The sequence below is a fragment of the Erinaceus europaeus genome, chromosome 13 (assembly GCF_950295315.1).
Source record: "Erinaceus europaeus chromosome 13, mEriEur2.1, whole genome shotgun sequence".
NCBI lineage: Eukaryota > Metazoa > Chordata > Mammalia > Eulipotyphla > Erinaceidae > Erinaceus > Erinaceus europaeus.
In genome coordinates this window covers 93,911,725-93,927,407 of record NC_080174.1, presented here as the reverse complement: position 1 = coordinate 93,927,407, position 15,683 = coordinate 93,911,725, and the positions used below count along the sequence as shown (strand labels likewise).

At 40.5% G+C, this 15,683-nt stretch overlaps 2 protein-coding genes and 1 long non-coding RNA gene across 3 annotated transcripts in view; all 3 read right to left on the bottom strand.

Annotated features, from left to right (window-relative positions):
- Window positions 1–5,075, bottom strand: part of LOC132542604 (zinc finger protein 345-like) — a 34,535-nt gene extending 29,460 nt beyond the window's left edge. The window contains 4 exon segments of the mRNA XM_060205112.1: window positions 2,496–2,698; window positions 2,700–4,118; window positions 4,913–4,970; window positions 5,060–5,075. Of these exon segments, the coding sequence (XP_060061095.1) occupies window positions 2,496–2,698; window positions 2,700–4,118; window positions 4,913–4,970; window positions 5,060–5,075 (1,696 nt within the window).
- LOC103127923 (zinc finger protein 345-like) overlaps window positions 1–15,683 on the bottom strand; it is a 250,307-nt gene that overhangs the window by 60,129 nt on the left and 174,495 nt on the right. The window contains exon 2 of the mRNA XM_060204986.1: window positions 9,242–9,372. Coding sequence (XP_060060969.1) covers window positions 9,242–9,256 — 15 coding nt within the window. The 5' untranslated portion in view covers window positions 9,257–9,372. The remainder of the gene's footprint in view (window positions 1–9,241; window positions 9,373–15,683) is intronic.
- Window positions 1–15,683, bottom strand: part of LOC132542440 (uncharacterized) — a 220,512-nt gene that overhangs the window by 198,234 nt on the left and 6,595 nt on the right. The gene's annotated exons all lie outside the window — the stretch shown is intronic.

Sequence of the window (15,683 nt, the reverse complement as noted above, 5' to 3'; positions counted from 1 at the left end):
GCCTTTTCTCTCTCTCTGATTTGTGTCAGTAAGTGCTTGCCTCCCTGAAACATGACTGATTCTCTGGTAATTCCTCATGTAGAAATCATCTTATAACCACAACCAGCTGAACTTTATGGTGGGATCTCTGTCATCTTCCTCTTATTTCCCCGCTACAACCTGAACGCAGGACTCTGCAGCTTCAGCCAGGCAGAGAAAAGTTTTGAAACATGGATGGTGCTTCCCACTTCCTGACCAAGGAGCACACTAATCCGGGACCCTTGCGATGGACCAGGAGGCTGAGGTCCAGGGGGCTTTATTAAAAGTCATGGGCCACTCAGAACATACCTAAAATTCCTAGCATCTTCCCACATGAAGACCCCTAATTTCATCTGCTCTATTTCTACTTTTGGATCCTGTTTATTAAACAACTTGTCCTGCTTTCTATCTTCGCAACTTTCAGTCACCAAGTTGTTATGCAGATGCTACTATGACAGCATCCTGACTTCCATGGGCAGAGGACCTCACGAATGTGTCCCAAAGTCTCACCTCCCCAGAGAGAAGGTGCCCCATTAGGGAAAGACAGAAACAGGCTGGGGGTGTGGATCCACCTACCAACACACATGTCCTGTGGAGAAGCAATTACAGGAGCCAGACCTTCCACCTTCTGCACTCCAGAAAGATCTTCGGTCATACTCTCAGGGGGATAAAGAATAGGGAAGATCCCAATGGAGAACTCTGGTGGTGGGAACTGCATTTGCACATTACAGTGCACAGAGACCTGGGCTCAAGCTGTGGGTTCCACATGCAGGGGGAAAGCCTCAGGAGTGGTGAAGTAGGGCTGCAGGTATCTCCCTCTGCCTCCCCCTTCCCTCTTGATCTCTGGCTGTCTCTATCCAATAAAGAAAATAATTTTTTTGAAGGACGGTATAAATAACCACTATGGCTTTTGCTCCACACCGTCCCCTAGAGCTTCTCTGTAAGAATTATAATTACAGGCACTGAGCACATACAGGGTGTCTGTCACCCAGCTTGTCAATCAGGCACATCATTTCCACCTCAGAGATGCAGTTTTTGAGTAAAAACCATAAAATACTTTGTAACTCGAGTCACTCTACAGAAACCCCCCAGAGTGTATGTCTGCTTGCTAATACTGTATGAAAACTTCTTTCCTTCAAACTCCTGTGTTTCACTCTTCAGTTCTTTGCTGATTATCCCAAGAACCAAAGAAACGGGGGCTCTTCAATTGTTCGACCTCAGGACAGGGCCAGGGCTGGCTGGAAGATGGCTGCACACGGAGCAAGGCAGACATTTCACTCAGTGACCTAACTCCAGACCTGGCGACATTCTTCTTTTAATTTTTAAAAAATATTTATTCACTTTTTGTTGGCCTTTTTATTGCTGTAGTTGTTATTGATGTCATCAATGTTGCATGGGACAGAGAGAAATGGAGACAAAGGGAAGACAAACAGGAGGTAAGATAGACACCCACAAACCTGCTTAACTGCTTTGAAGAAATCCCCCTGCAGGTGGGGAGCCAGGGGCTTAGTCTCTTAGGGCTCAAGAAGACAATGGATAGTTGTTATAGTCACATTACTTGGTAATTGGGTTAACATTGAAAAGTCCCTTTGTTACGGTTTGCTGTTTAATACCCAGTATCTCGTATAGCTGTGCCACTGATTGCTTCTGTTCTACCTGGTGTAGGCTTTTGAGAAAGTCTGCATATCAAAGACTCAGACTATGCATTCAAAAGTCTGTCTGTTTTAAAAACTTTGAGACATACAATCAATTTCCCCCCTCATATTAGTGATTTATATGACTATAGTTTCATAGGAGTGTACATAAACACCATTCCCACCACCAAGACTGTGTCCCATTCCACCCACCCACCCTTGAAACCCCTCCCCTGCCATCCCGGAAAGCCAAATGTCCACCCTCCAACTCACCAGAGTTTTTATGTCACTGTCCTACTCTATATTTAGTCAGATCCTGCTTTTACTTTCCCTTCCTGATCTTCTTTCTGAACTTCTGTTGATGAGTGGGATCGTCCCATACTCATCTTTATCTTTCTGACTTAGCTCAAATAACATATTTCCTTCTAGTTCTATCCAAGATGGGTCAGAGAAAGTGGGTTCATTGTTCGTAACAGCTGCATAGTATTCCATTGTGTGTGTATACCACAGCTTTCTCAGCCACAGGTCCTTGGGCTTTGTGCCACCAGCACTACAGCCTGACTCCCAATATTCTTTTTCTTTTTTTTTTGGTCTGGTTTAGATGATGCAAAACCTTACCCTGTATTAAAAAATTTTTCTCAATGGGTACTTGGTGGTAGGGTTTAGTGAGGTGCACATGGTACCATGCAAAAGTAAGCAAATTCAACCCATGCTCCCTAACTGCAAAAGGGAAAACTTCATGAGTGTTGAACCAAAATAAAGGTTTTTGTATCTTTTTCCTCATTATATTTTTTTACCTTTTGTTGCCTTTGTTTTCCATTTTTATTAAACGTTTTAGGTTACTGTTACTGAAGACTACTGCAACAACTAAATGTTTTACTACACTGCATTCATAGGGTTTCTCTCGACTGTGAAGTCTTTCATGTGCCCGAAGAGTACCGGAATCACTGAATGTTTTACTACATTGTTTACATTCACAGGGTTTCTCTCCACTATGAATTCTTTCATGTCTCCGACGACGACTGAAATCACCGAATGTTTTACTATTTGCATTCACAGGGTTTCTCTTCACTGTGAATTCTTTCATGTCTCTGAAGACCAGCAGACTGCTGGGATGTTTTACTACATTGTGTATATTCATAGGGTTTCTCTCCCCTGTGAATTCTTTCATGTCTCCGAAGATGACTGGAATGCCCGAATGCTTTACTACATTGTTTACATTCATAGGGTTTCTCTCCACTGTGAATTCTTTCATGTTTCCGATGACTACTGGAATCACTGAATATTTTACTACACTGTTTACATTTATAGGGTTTCTCTCCACTGTGAATTCTTTCATGTTTCCGACGACTACTGGAATCACTGAATATTTTACTACACTGTTTACATTCATAGGGTTTCTCTCCACTGTGAATTCTTTCATGTGCCCAAAGACTACTGGAACATCTGAATGTTTTACTACATACTTTACATTCATAGGTTTTCTCTCCACTGTGAATTCTTTCATGTCTCCGAAGATTACTGGAATCACTGAATGTTTTACTACACTGCTTGCATTCATAGGGTTTCTCTCCACTGTGAGTTCTTTCATGTGCCCAAAGATAACTGGCATAACTGAATGTTTTACTGCATAGTTTACATTCATAGGGTTTCTCTCCACTGTGAATTCTTTCATGTGCCCAAAGACTACTGGAACATCTGAATGTTTTACTACATACTTTACATTCATAGGGTTTCTCTCCACTGTGAATTCTTTCATGTCTCCGAAGATTACTGGAATCACTGAATGTTTTACTACACTGTTTGCATTCATAGGGTTTCTCTCCACTGTGAGTTCTTTCATGTGCCCAAAGATAACTGGCATAACTGAATGTTTTACTGCATAGTTTACATTCATAGGGTTTCTCTCCACTGTGAATTCTTTCATGTACCCAAAGATTACTGGAACATCTGAATGTTTCACTACATAGTTTACATTCATAGGGTTTCTCTCCACTGTGAATTCTTTCATGTCTCCGAAGATTACTGCAATAACTGAATGTTTTACTACACTGTTTGCATTCATAGGGTTTCTCTCCACTGTGAGTTCTTTCATGTGCCCAAAGATAACTGGCATAACTGAATGTTTTACTGCATAGTTTACATTCATAGGGTTTCTTTCCACTGTGAATTCTTTCATGTCTCCGAAGATTACTACAATAACTGAATGTTTTACTACACTGTTTGCATTCATAGGGTTTCTCTCCACTGTGAGTTCTTTCATGTGCCCAAAGATAACTGGCATAACTGAATGTTTTACTGCATAGTTTACATTCATAGGGTTTCTCTCCACTGTGAATTCTTTCATGTGTCCAAAGACTACTGGAAGAACTGAATGTTTTACTACATTGTTTACATTCATAGGGTTTCTCTACACTGTGAGTTCGTTCATGTACATGAAAATGACCAGCTTGACTGAATGTTTTACTACATTGTTTACACTCATAGGGTTTCTCTCCATTGTCAGTTTTTTCATGTTTCCAAAGATGACTGGGTCTCTTGAATGTTCCATTACATTGTTTATATTCATAGGGTTTCTCTCCACAGTGCATTCTTACGTGTTTTTGAAGATGAATAGGATAAGTGAATAATTTGCTGTATACTTCACATTCTTGAGATATTCCAGCATTCTCACTATCTTTGCTCTCAGAGATTTTTACTGCTGTATTACTGTAAAATAATTAACAATTAATTAATGACATTTTAATGAATAACACTGTAATTGATTATCAAAATGCAGGACATTATTTTACTTAATAAGCCAGAAAATCAGACATTAGAAATAGATTTGAATAAAACATATACTGAGGGAGTCGGGTGGTAGCAAAGTGGGTTAAGCACAGGTGGCACAAATTGTAAGGATCCTGGTTTGAGCCCCCTGGATCCCCACCTGCAGGGGAGACGGATGCTTCATAGGCAGGTCTGTAGGTATCTATCTTTCTCTCCCCCTCTCGGTTCTCCCCCTTCTTTTTCCATTTGTCTCTGTCCTGTCCAACAATGACAACATCAACAACAACAACAATAACTACAACAACTGTATGAAAAGGGGTCATATGCAATTGCTACATCAGTAGAGAGCACACCATTAAAAAACTATGAGTCTCCTTATACAAGGAAACCATGCAGGCAAAAGATCTCAGTAAATTACAGAGACAAAACTTTTGAAAACACAGTAGCTTCTTAGGTGGTACATCACACTTTATTGTAAATTTAACTCTCACCTTTGTTTATTACCATGCAAGATATGCTGCCCTTTGGTGGAATGTTCTTGTATCTTTTCTAAAAGTACAAAATATAAAAAGTATTAGAAATTATACAAATAGATTGAATTCTTGATCCCTCATGAGTCACAATAAAACCTTGCTCACTGAACAGTATAGCCATTTCTACACTGGTGAACAAAAAATGATTTCTCTTCTAGTTGAAAAATTAAGGCGATTAGAATTACCTATTGAAAGAAAGTTCCTCAAATTTTCACACATCACATCTCTGTAGAGTTTCTTCTCTGAAGAATTTAATAGTGCCCACTCCTCTTGAGTGAAAATCACAGTTACATCTTCATAGGTCACTGAGCCCTAAAATATGTGCAATGTGATCATGTGAGAAAATGCGAGCAACAGCAGATTAGCCATTCAGTCTCTACTTTAGGAAGCCTGTGAATGATTGTCTCATCTGCAAACATGTCTTTGGTGACTTGAAAACCAAATACCTCTTAATCATGCTCTAGAAGGTGGTACATTCATTAGAACATTGGACTCTCCTTCACGAGGCCCTGAGAACAGAGAGATAAACCTATTCTCACTGTTCCCCCTCTATAGATTTGTAATTAGTAGATGATAAAACCTTAGTGGCTGTGTGGGAGTACAACTCAAAGGGTGCTCACACTGCCTATATAAAAGGACCAAGATCCAATAACCTAGTTCTCACATGCACAAAGGTAGGCACTCTTCACAAGTGCTGAGCAGTTGTGGATATTGTCTTCCTTATTTATAATGTAAAGTTTATATAGGTAAAGAGAATTTGATAGGGACAGTAAAGTAGAGGATAACTCGAATGGAACCTATAGCCCCTGGGGACTTAGAGCTCAAAGTCTGGTGTTTTTTCGTAGTACCTGCAGTTCTTCTCATTAAAAGAAAATAAACATTAATTTCATTTATCATACATGAATAATAATTTCACCTGATACAGAGATATAGATCTCTACTTCAATAGCCTTATTAAATTCTCTTCACTGATATAAAACACAAAAATATAAATAATAAAAAATGGCCACTGGGTGTAATACATTTTTTAAAAATATTTTACTTATTTATGAAAAAGAAGGAGAGAGAAAAAACCAGACATCACTCTGGCACATGTGCTGCCATGGATTGAACTCGGGACCTCATGCTTAAGACTCCAAAGCTTTATCATTGCGCCACCTTCAGGACCACAGGTGTAACAAATTTATAATTAAGCCACAGTGATAAAAAAAAAAAAAAAGATGGGATAAAAAAACACATGATGAGTATAAGTTTATTAAAAATGAAACATCTCTAGCCACACATGGCTCTTTATAAAATTAACATTATTGTGGAAGCATAGAAATTATACTTTTAGAGTGATCATACCACATTAAGGCTCTCTGTAGTGTCACTGTCCAAAAAAAAAAAAAAAAGTTAAAAAACGCAAGAATGTTAAACAAATAAATAAGAATTATCAGGTGCAGGGAGTCAGGCGGTGGCGCAGTGGGTTAAGCGCACGTGGCACAAAGCGCTGGGACCGGTAAGGCTCCCAGTTGAGCCCCCGGCTCCCCACCTGCAGGGGAGTCGCTTCCCGGGAGGTGAAGCAGGTCTGCAGGTGTCTATCTTTCTCTCCCCTCTCTCTCTGTCTTCCCCTCCTCTCTCCATTTCTCTCTTTCCTATCCAACAACAAAGCAACGTCAACAATGGCAATAATAACCGCAACGAGGCTGCAACAACTAGGGCAACAAAAAGGGGGGAAAAAGGCCTCCAGGAGCGGTGGATTCATGGTGCAGGCACCGAGCCCAGCAATAAACCTGGAGAAAAAAAAAAAAAAGAATTATCAGGTGCAGGGCATTGTTGCACCTACTTAAGTGTACATATCACCATGACACAGGACCTAGGATTGAGAACTGCTTCCCACCTGAGAGGGGGACACTTCATGAGTAGTGATACAAGCCTGGAAATGCCTCTCTCTACCCCTGTTCACTCTCCATTTCTGTATGTCCTGTCAAATAATATGGAAACAAAAAATACATTTCTTGAGCAAAAGTTCTGACACTGAGCTCAAGAAATAACCATGGTGGCAGAGAAAAGAACTGTTATCCAGTAACCTACATCCCTCTCAATTTCCCTCTATAATAAGAAGTAAAATATAATTGTTAAAAAATTATGTTATTGTATTTATTTATTTTCCCTTTTATTGCCCTTGTTTTCATTGTTGCAGTTGTTATCGATCTTGTCATTGTTGGATAGTACAGACAGAAATGGAGGTTTGAGGCTTGCTTCCCTCCTGCGTGAGGGACACTTCAAAAGCATTGAACAAGCCTGCACGTGGCTCTTTCTTGACCTCTGTTCCACTCTCCATTTCTTGCTATCCTATCAAATAAAATGGAAACAAAAAATGGCTTCCTTGAGTATTGGATTCATGCTCTGACTCTGAGTTCAAGAAATAACATGGTGGCAGAAAAAAATAAGAGGGCAAAAGAAAACTGTTTTGCACCACATGCACTTAACCCACAGTGCTACTGCCTGACTCCCATACATTTGCAACAAAATTTTTTCAAGAAATAATCTTCAAAACTGTAAATTGCTGTGAAACAAAGACATAAGACAAACAAAAATGTTGATTACTGGTGAATTACTAATGATTTTCTAAACTAAATGACCATTTTAGAAGTGGCATATACATGCTATGCAGTCTCCATCAAAATCCCTAAGAACATGTTTAAAGCAAGAAAATGATGCTGAAAGTAAATAGGTGAATTCTCTGTAAAAAATGATGTTGGAGGGAATCGGGCTGTAGCGCAGCGGGTTAAGCACAGGTGGCGCAAAGCACAAAAACTGGCATAAGGCTCCTGGTTAAAGCACCGACTCCCCACCTGCAGGGGAGTCATTACACAAGCGGTGAAGCAGGTCTGCAGGTGTCTGTCTTTCTCTCTCACTCTCTGTCTTCCCCTCCTCTCTCCATTTCTCTCTGTCCTATCCATCAACAATGACAGCAATGATAACTACAACAATAAAACAACAAGGGGAACAAAAGGGAATAAATGATTTTTTTTAAAAATGATGTTGCGGAAAATGAGTCAGTCACCGCATGCATATAAAAACCAAACAACACCATCACATGACACCATGGGTCAACTCAAAATACATAAGCACTTGGATGTTAGACTAGTCTCCAAAAAAGTCTAGAGAAGTCATCCTCAGTACAGTACATAATATCTGAATGGGAAATGTCTTCAGAGACCTGAGCTCAACATCAAAGATAAATAAATAAATGGACAAGTGAACCACTGAGACTACAACAAACTGAAAATATTTGGTATAATGATAAGACCTACCAGCAAGACAAAGAGATGCAGTAATAAAAATAAGAAAACATATTTACATAATATACATCAAAAGGATAATCAGCAATATATGTTCTCACACAACTCAGTAGAGTAACATAAATAAACACAGTAAGATGTTTAATCACAGGGCAATTAAAAATCATTCACGAGGGAGTCAGGTGGTAGCACAGCGGGTTAAGCACAGGTGGCGCTAAGCACAAGGACCAGCGGAAGGATCCCGGTTTGAGCCCCCAGCTCCCCACCTGCAAGGGAGTCACTTTACAGGCGGTGAAGCAGGTATGCAGGTGTCTGTCTTTCTCTCCCCCTGTGTTTCCCTCCTCTCTCCATTTCTCTCTGTCCTATCCAACAACAATGACATCAATAATAACTACACAATAAAACAAGGGCAACAAAAGGAATAAATAATAAAAACAAATAAATAAATTTTAAAAAATCATTCACGGGAGTCAGGCGGTAGTGCAGTGTTTAAGTGCAGGTGGCGCAAAGGGCTTGAATCAGCATAAGGATACCGATTCAAGCCCACTTGTAGGGGAGTGAAGCAGGCAGTGAAGCAGGACTGCAGGTGTCTGTCTTTCTCTCCCCCTCTCTGCATTTCTCTGTCCTATCCAACAATGACGAATTCAATAACAACAGCAAGAATAAAAACAGGGGCAACAAACAGGAAAATAAATATAATTTAAAAAACCTAAAGAAATAATATAATAAAGAAAAAACCTAAATAAAGAGAGGGGAAGATAACAAAGTTTCTGCCTGAGGTTCTCAGCTACTAGGTTCTATTGGCTGACCATAAGCCAGGGATATAAGCCAGAGATGAAAGCCAAGGATGAGCAGTGCCCTGGCAGAAAGAGACAGAGACAGAGATACAGAAATAAGATGTGCAAAACAGAAACAGTAAATTAAACATGTATAAATTAAAGGACAAAGTATTCAAGAGGAAAAAGAAACAGAATCTGATGTGGGGCAAGTCACTTACCCAAGAAACTGCCATCTCTTCCTCTTTCCCTGAATGTCTTTCAGGCCAGAAAATGGAAGATCAATCACAGCAATAGCTTGAGACTCTGTTTAAATCTAGCAGCACAGCCTCTTCACTGGACAGTATGGCCCCTAGATGGAAGATACTGTGGTGAATAAAAGGTATAATACCCTAGCTGTGCAATGGAAACAGAAGAGGTTATGGAAACATGTAGTGAGTTATCCTGCCTGTTAGGAACATTACCAAGCCCACAAACTTGACTGACATCTCTATCCAACCCTTTAAATTTTTCTTCAACAAAAGCATCCACCAAAATCTAGTAGAACAGGGGTCGGGCGGTAGTGCAGCATGTTAAGTGCATAAGGAGCAAAGCACAAGATACCAGATTCAGATGGAGCTTAGAGACATTACAGCTACCAAAGGGATGTGAATTTTTTTCTTATGTAGCTGATCTTTTAATTATAGGGCATAATAAGAAAGCTGTAAAAAAGGCTCTGTTAAACAACTGAGACAACAGGGATAGACTATTAATCAGGCTAAGGTCCAAACCCTGCTCAAAGTGTAGAGTACCTTTTTGTTTCTTTCATCCTTTCTCTTTTATTTTCTCTTTTGTTGCACTTGTTGTTTTTTATCATTGTAGTTATTATTGCTGTTGTCATTGTTGTTAGATAGGAGAGAAATGGAGAGAGGAGGGGAACACAGAGAGGAAGAGAGAAAGACAGACACCTACAGACCTGCTTCACTGCTTGTGAAGCAACACCCCTGCAGGTGGAGAGCCAGGGGCTCAAACTGGGACACTTACACCAGTCCTTGTGCTTTGTGCCATGTGCACTTAACCCATTATGCTACCATCCAACTCCCAAAAGTGTAAAGTTCTTAGGAATACATTGGTTAAACACGGGACCTAAAATACCCGAGGCTGCAATAGACAAAATTAAAGCCCTATGAACACCACAGAATAAGTCTCAAACCCAGCAAGCTATAGTAAGTACATTCATGTATTGGAGGAACCACATACCACACTTACAAATGGTGCTTAAATCTTTATATGACATAACTAAGAAAACTGAAGATTTTGAATGCGGAGGACCACAAGAAGAGGCCTTTGGCATAGTGAAGAAGAGAGTTGTAGAATATAAGGAGCTCACTGATATTAAAAAAGGTCAAACAGTAGTCATTGATGTATTCTATAAACTCAGCTGGGGAAACTGGAATAAATTTGTTAGGGAACAGAGCAGGCTAACTCCCATAGGATTTTATTGTAAAAGATTCCCATGATCAGAGAACAACTTTTCCTTGTTTGAAAAGTATGTATAGACAGTATATGAAGCTTTGAGAACGTGCCACTCTATTTTGAGGAATAATCTGGTAGTCCTCCAAACTACCCTGCCCATATTAGATTGGGTTGAGGCACCGGCAGAGGCATGGACTGGCCTACCCATGGAAGGAAAAGTGCTTCAATGGAAATGGTATCTGTCCAGTTTCTTCCTGGGGTATCCCTGGAAGAGAAGAGGATGGTGTTGTGCACAGAAGTTCCAGTTCCGATCTCACACAAGAAAGACCAGAATTACATGCAAGAGCAAGAGCCTTTATTCGCAAGCTTAAGCTTGGGCGGCTGACATCTGTCCACACAAGGGGAAGAGTCTGCACTGATGATAGCAAATTTCTCACTCTCCGTTTTTTATAGTACAGGGAACAAGAGCAATTGGTTTCAGTTTAAAGGCTGTTACAAGGAACCATTGGTTTCAGTGTAACAGTCTGTAACAAGTAACAGTTGGTTTCAGTGTAACAGTGTCTAAGAAGTAACAGTTGGTTTCTGTGTAAAAGTCTCTAACAAGTAACAGTTGGTTTCTAACCTCCACAGATGGTACCCATGGTGTCCGAGCAGTTGTTACAACAAGCTCTGGGGGGGCGGGTATATACCTCCCCCACACACACCTCCCCTCCCCAGAAACAGATACCTATTGAACGATGGTGACCAGGGCAATACTCTTCCTCTCTGGTTCACTGATGGTTCCACTGCCACACAAAATAACATGGTAAGATGGAAAGCCGCAGCACTGGACCATCCGATAACATGATCATTATTGATCAAGGCACGTCCCACTCCACACAGCATGCAGAAGTTATAGCAGCTCTTTTAGCTGCCAGAAAGTCTTTGAAGGAGAGACAGGATTTACATTTGTTCTCTGACTCATGGTGTGTACTGAATGAGATAGACTTATGGTCAGGAAAATGGGAACATACAGATTGGAAAATCAATGGAAAGGCAATTTGGAGTAAGGAAGCATGGAAGGAGCTACACCAGATTGGGAGAGACATCAAAATTCAGGTATACCATGTAGATCCTCATAAGAAAGATGAATCTTTACAGACTAAATATAATAATGAGGTTGATAAATTAGCAGCATTATAGGAAAAATAGACAGGAGATGGAGAGTGACAGAAAACACAGGAACAAAATTAAAGTTAAAAAGGGACTCCCAGATTAGACCCATCACACTAGAGGAAATCTTAGAAGTTCATGAGTTTTTAGGACATCCCGGGAATCATGGAACACACAAGTGGTTTAAAGAAAGGAATGCCAAAGTCACTTGGCACACGGCAAAGGAAGCTATCAGGTCCTGTAAGAATTGCCCAAATGAACAAATAGATTTTCTCATAGATACCCAGGACAGACTGCAATAAAATTACATTTTAACCATACCCACCAAATAGATTTTATAGGACCCCTACAACAGTACAGGGACAGATATGTTTGTACAATAGTAGATGTATGAACAGGTCTAGGATTAGCAAGAAGTGGCAACAGCCCCTCCCAGAATCTGGCTATTTTTACTTTATGCAATTGGATATCAGTATATGGTATTCCAATTGTCATATAGTTAGCTCCTTGATCTCAAGGAACACACTTTACTGGAAACATGATCCAACAATATGCACAGAACATAGGTATCACATGGGAATTCCATATGGCTTACAACCCAATAGCAGCAGATTATGTAGAGATGGAATGGGCTCATTAAAGCTAAATTTATGAACAGTGAATATAAAAATCTTGAGGAAGCAATAGTAAAGGCATCTTCTGAGTTAAACAACAGGCCTAGACTCTATAGGGACTCCCCTATTCGAGAGGCAATCAGACAAGTACCAATTTTAGAATATGTGAGCCTCCCAGACCAACAACTAATCAGACCAGACACTTGTCTCTACAGGGACAAGAAAATGCAATCATTGGGAAAGGCTGAGATTGTGACAGAAGGTCAAGGGAACACTGCTTGGATTACTAAGGACAAGGGTGACTTAAGGTTGGCCAAACTGGACCAAATAGCATAAGAGCATGTGCACAAGGTACATCCTAGTGTTAGTTATAGTTAGTGTGTCTGTTATTTACCTAGGAGGCCCTATTGTGCATGAGATTGAAGCTATCTGTCAGAGTATTTATTGCTGGGAGCCAGCCCCAACAGGTTATTAGGGTTAGCCTGAAGGAGGAGGTTGCATCGGCGAAGAATGAAGAATGAAGAATGAGAGATGAGTGAGTTGATGCTGAATCAAGCTCAAGAAGACATCTCTGTCTTACTTAAGCAGAACTTTATTTATTTTATTTTATTTTTTACCAGAGCACTGCTCAGCTCTGGTTTATGGTGGTGCAGGGGATTAAACATGGGACTTTGGAGCTTTAGGCATGAGAGTCTCTTTGAAAAACCATTATGCTATCTACCCCCACCCCAGAACTTTATTTTATAGTCTCATAAGGCTTAGATCATTCAAACAAAAATCACCAAGGTATTGATTATTAAAACAAAAACCACCAAGGCTTTGATTATTTTTTAAACAAAAATCACCAAGTAAGAACAGCACAGGTAGGAAACATCTCCTGCTTTGTGGAACATTTACATTCCAGGGGCACTTTCTGTCCTAGAGAACACATCACCGTTTCTTTATCTTTTGTTCTTCTTGTACCTGTGTGCTAGGCAAATGTCCTATTCATTAATATTCTAACTTTTATGTCATTCTCTTGGCCCTATGTATCAGAAGACAATGGTTTATAGAAAGTTCAAGCTTCTTATGTTTCTAGGGCCCTTAAACAAATTGAGCAACCCATTTTTCACAAAATCTGTTCCAATGTTTGATCGAGGAGTTTTGTTTGGTTTTGTTCCAAGTTAAACTCTCTAGCTAGAATCCATCTTCTGTATATGCTCACTATGTAACCTAGGTTCTTGTGTACTATTCTTGTATAAGGAAGTGGGAGCATAGTGGTGGATGGTAGATTAAAAGGCCCATTGTATCTAGGCAGGTACCATAACTTTGCATTAATCATGTCATGTAAGTTGGCCCCTCCACTGTGGGAACTACCAATCTTTTTCCATATTTTAGGGGGAACACTAAAGTGGTGTAGATAAAGGGGAAAACATTTTTTACTCTTGGGGCCTCCTGAAAAATACTGCATTACTGCTATTGCTTGTTCCATTATGATCAATCTTACAGAGTACAGTAAAGGTTTTGTCATTATTTTTGTCATTTGGTCAGGCTCTGAGCCTGGCCATAGGTAAATACTATTAAGACCACACAGAGCTTAATCATGGCAAAAGGCGAGATGGTTTCAGTTTGGCCTGGAGAGTCCAGCCGTGCTGAACTTCCTGTGAAGCTGCTACCACGTAAAGCAGCTCGCATTGAGGCACCTGCGCCAATTTTTAGTTGCAACCAGAGCAATATCACAGGGAACAAGAGACTAGGAGTCCTGCTAGCTAGTTACACCATCTGCTGGACTGAGGCACACTTTTCTGAGGAGCAAAGACAGTGCCTAAAGGGACTGATGTGGGGATTATTGACTCTCCTCCTCATTGCCCTCAGAAAACGAAAGTCATCTCTAGTGGGCCAGTGAGATACCTTAACCCCCCCACGCACACCCTACCCCTACAATGCCTGAGCTTACTACACCCAGTGTTACACATACCCCAAATATGACACTCTGTGCATTGTTAGTGACCACATTCTTGGCATCAACACCAGCACTCAGGCAGATGGCACTGCTATCAGTGACGACAGTACTGTCTCCAGTACAACCAGCACTCCTGCAAAACCCAAACCCACTACACCAGAACTGCCAACTACAGAGCCACTGAAGGCATGGACACCAAAGGAAGTGGACCCTGAGAGGAATCTCCCTCTCTATTGGACTGATGAGACCCTATATACTAATGTTGTTCCTATCATACAATCAATTTGGCAGAAATATTCACAGTCTCACATACGTCTGGAATCTAGGATGTGATCAGTACAGAGCTAGGGTAGCCCCTTACCATCTTAATAAGATATATATGCTGGTAACTAATGGCTTAGGTAATACTAACAGGTTTGAGAAAAAGCCACTGAAATTTCATTTCTCAGAAGTTTGGACCAATAAGACAGATACCATGGTAACATACTCCACACGCTGGAGGCCACCTAGCTACATACATCAGATGGCATTTAAGCTACTAACAGGGGATATGTTTCAAGCAGTTTTTACTTTACATCCTTTTGATGGTGGTATGTCTATGAACATGACGCTTTGAAGAGCATTCTTCTCCATGGTTGTCAAAAATGCTTGGGATGATGACAACAGGATAAATTACAATGCGTCTGCAGAAGCAATGCAAGGGAAGGATTATGAATTTAGTGAATCAGTCATTGCCTCTGAATCTGCAGATCCATGCAATCCAATGAGTTGGACTGCATGTAATAAAGGGGAATAAGTAAAGCCTAAACTGGTTAAAAGATGAGTTACAGCCCTACCAATTCCATGGGGAAATTTATGCCCAAAGTCTTTAAAGGAGAACATACAGAGCGAGGATGAGTTCTTAAGGAATGCAAGTGGTAGTACTCTATGGCTGTGTGGAGCGGAATTTCCCAACCTACCATTTTTTGGAGACTTATGGTATTATAATGATGAGGTATCGCCTTCTGTGAGTACTTCCCTGGAGAACTGGCCCTTATGGGAACAGTGGATGAAAATCATGACTCTAGGTGTACATCCTTATCGGATGTCATTAGTTTTAACAGATACTGGGCCACAACCATGGCAATCCAATGCCCCTAAGAAAGCTAAGTTGTACTGTTCACCACAAGGGAGCTACCCACACTTGTTATGTTGTACCAGGGTACCATAGAGGCAAGAGAAAACCTGTACAGCTTTTAAATTGCTGGCCACAGGGTGTAAATCATGGACATGATTATCATGAAAGGAGTCCATGAGATACAACATACAGAACTACCATATTATTTCTATTATATACTACCTCTCATTAAGATGGACTTTGGACACCATATATCACATGTAATACCTCTTAAAATGGCAAAGTTTGGTTGGACAAATTTACAGGCTGGCCTGAGGGTGTTTCTTCCCAGGCACATGCTCTCTGGGTTAGAGAGAACTGGGTCAGAACCAACCTAGGCTGCT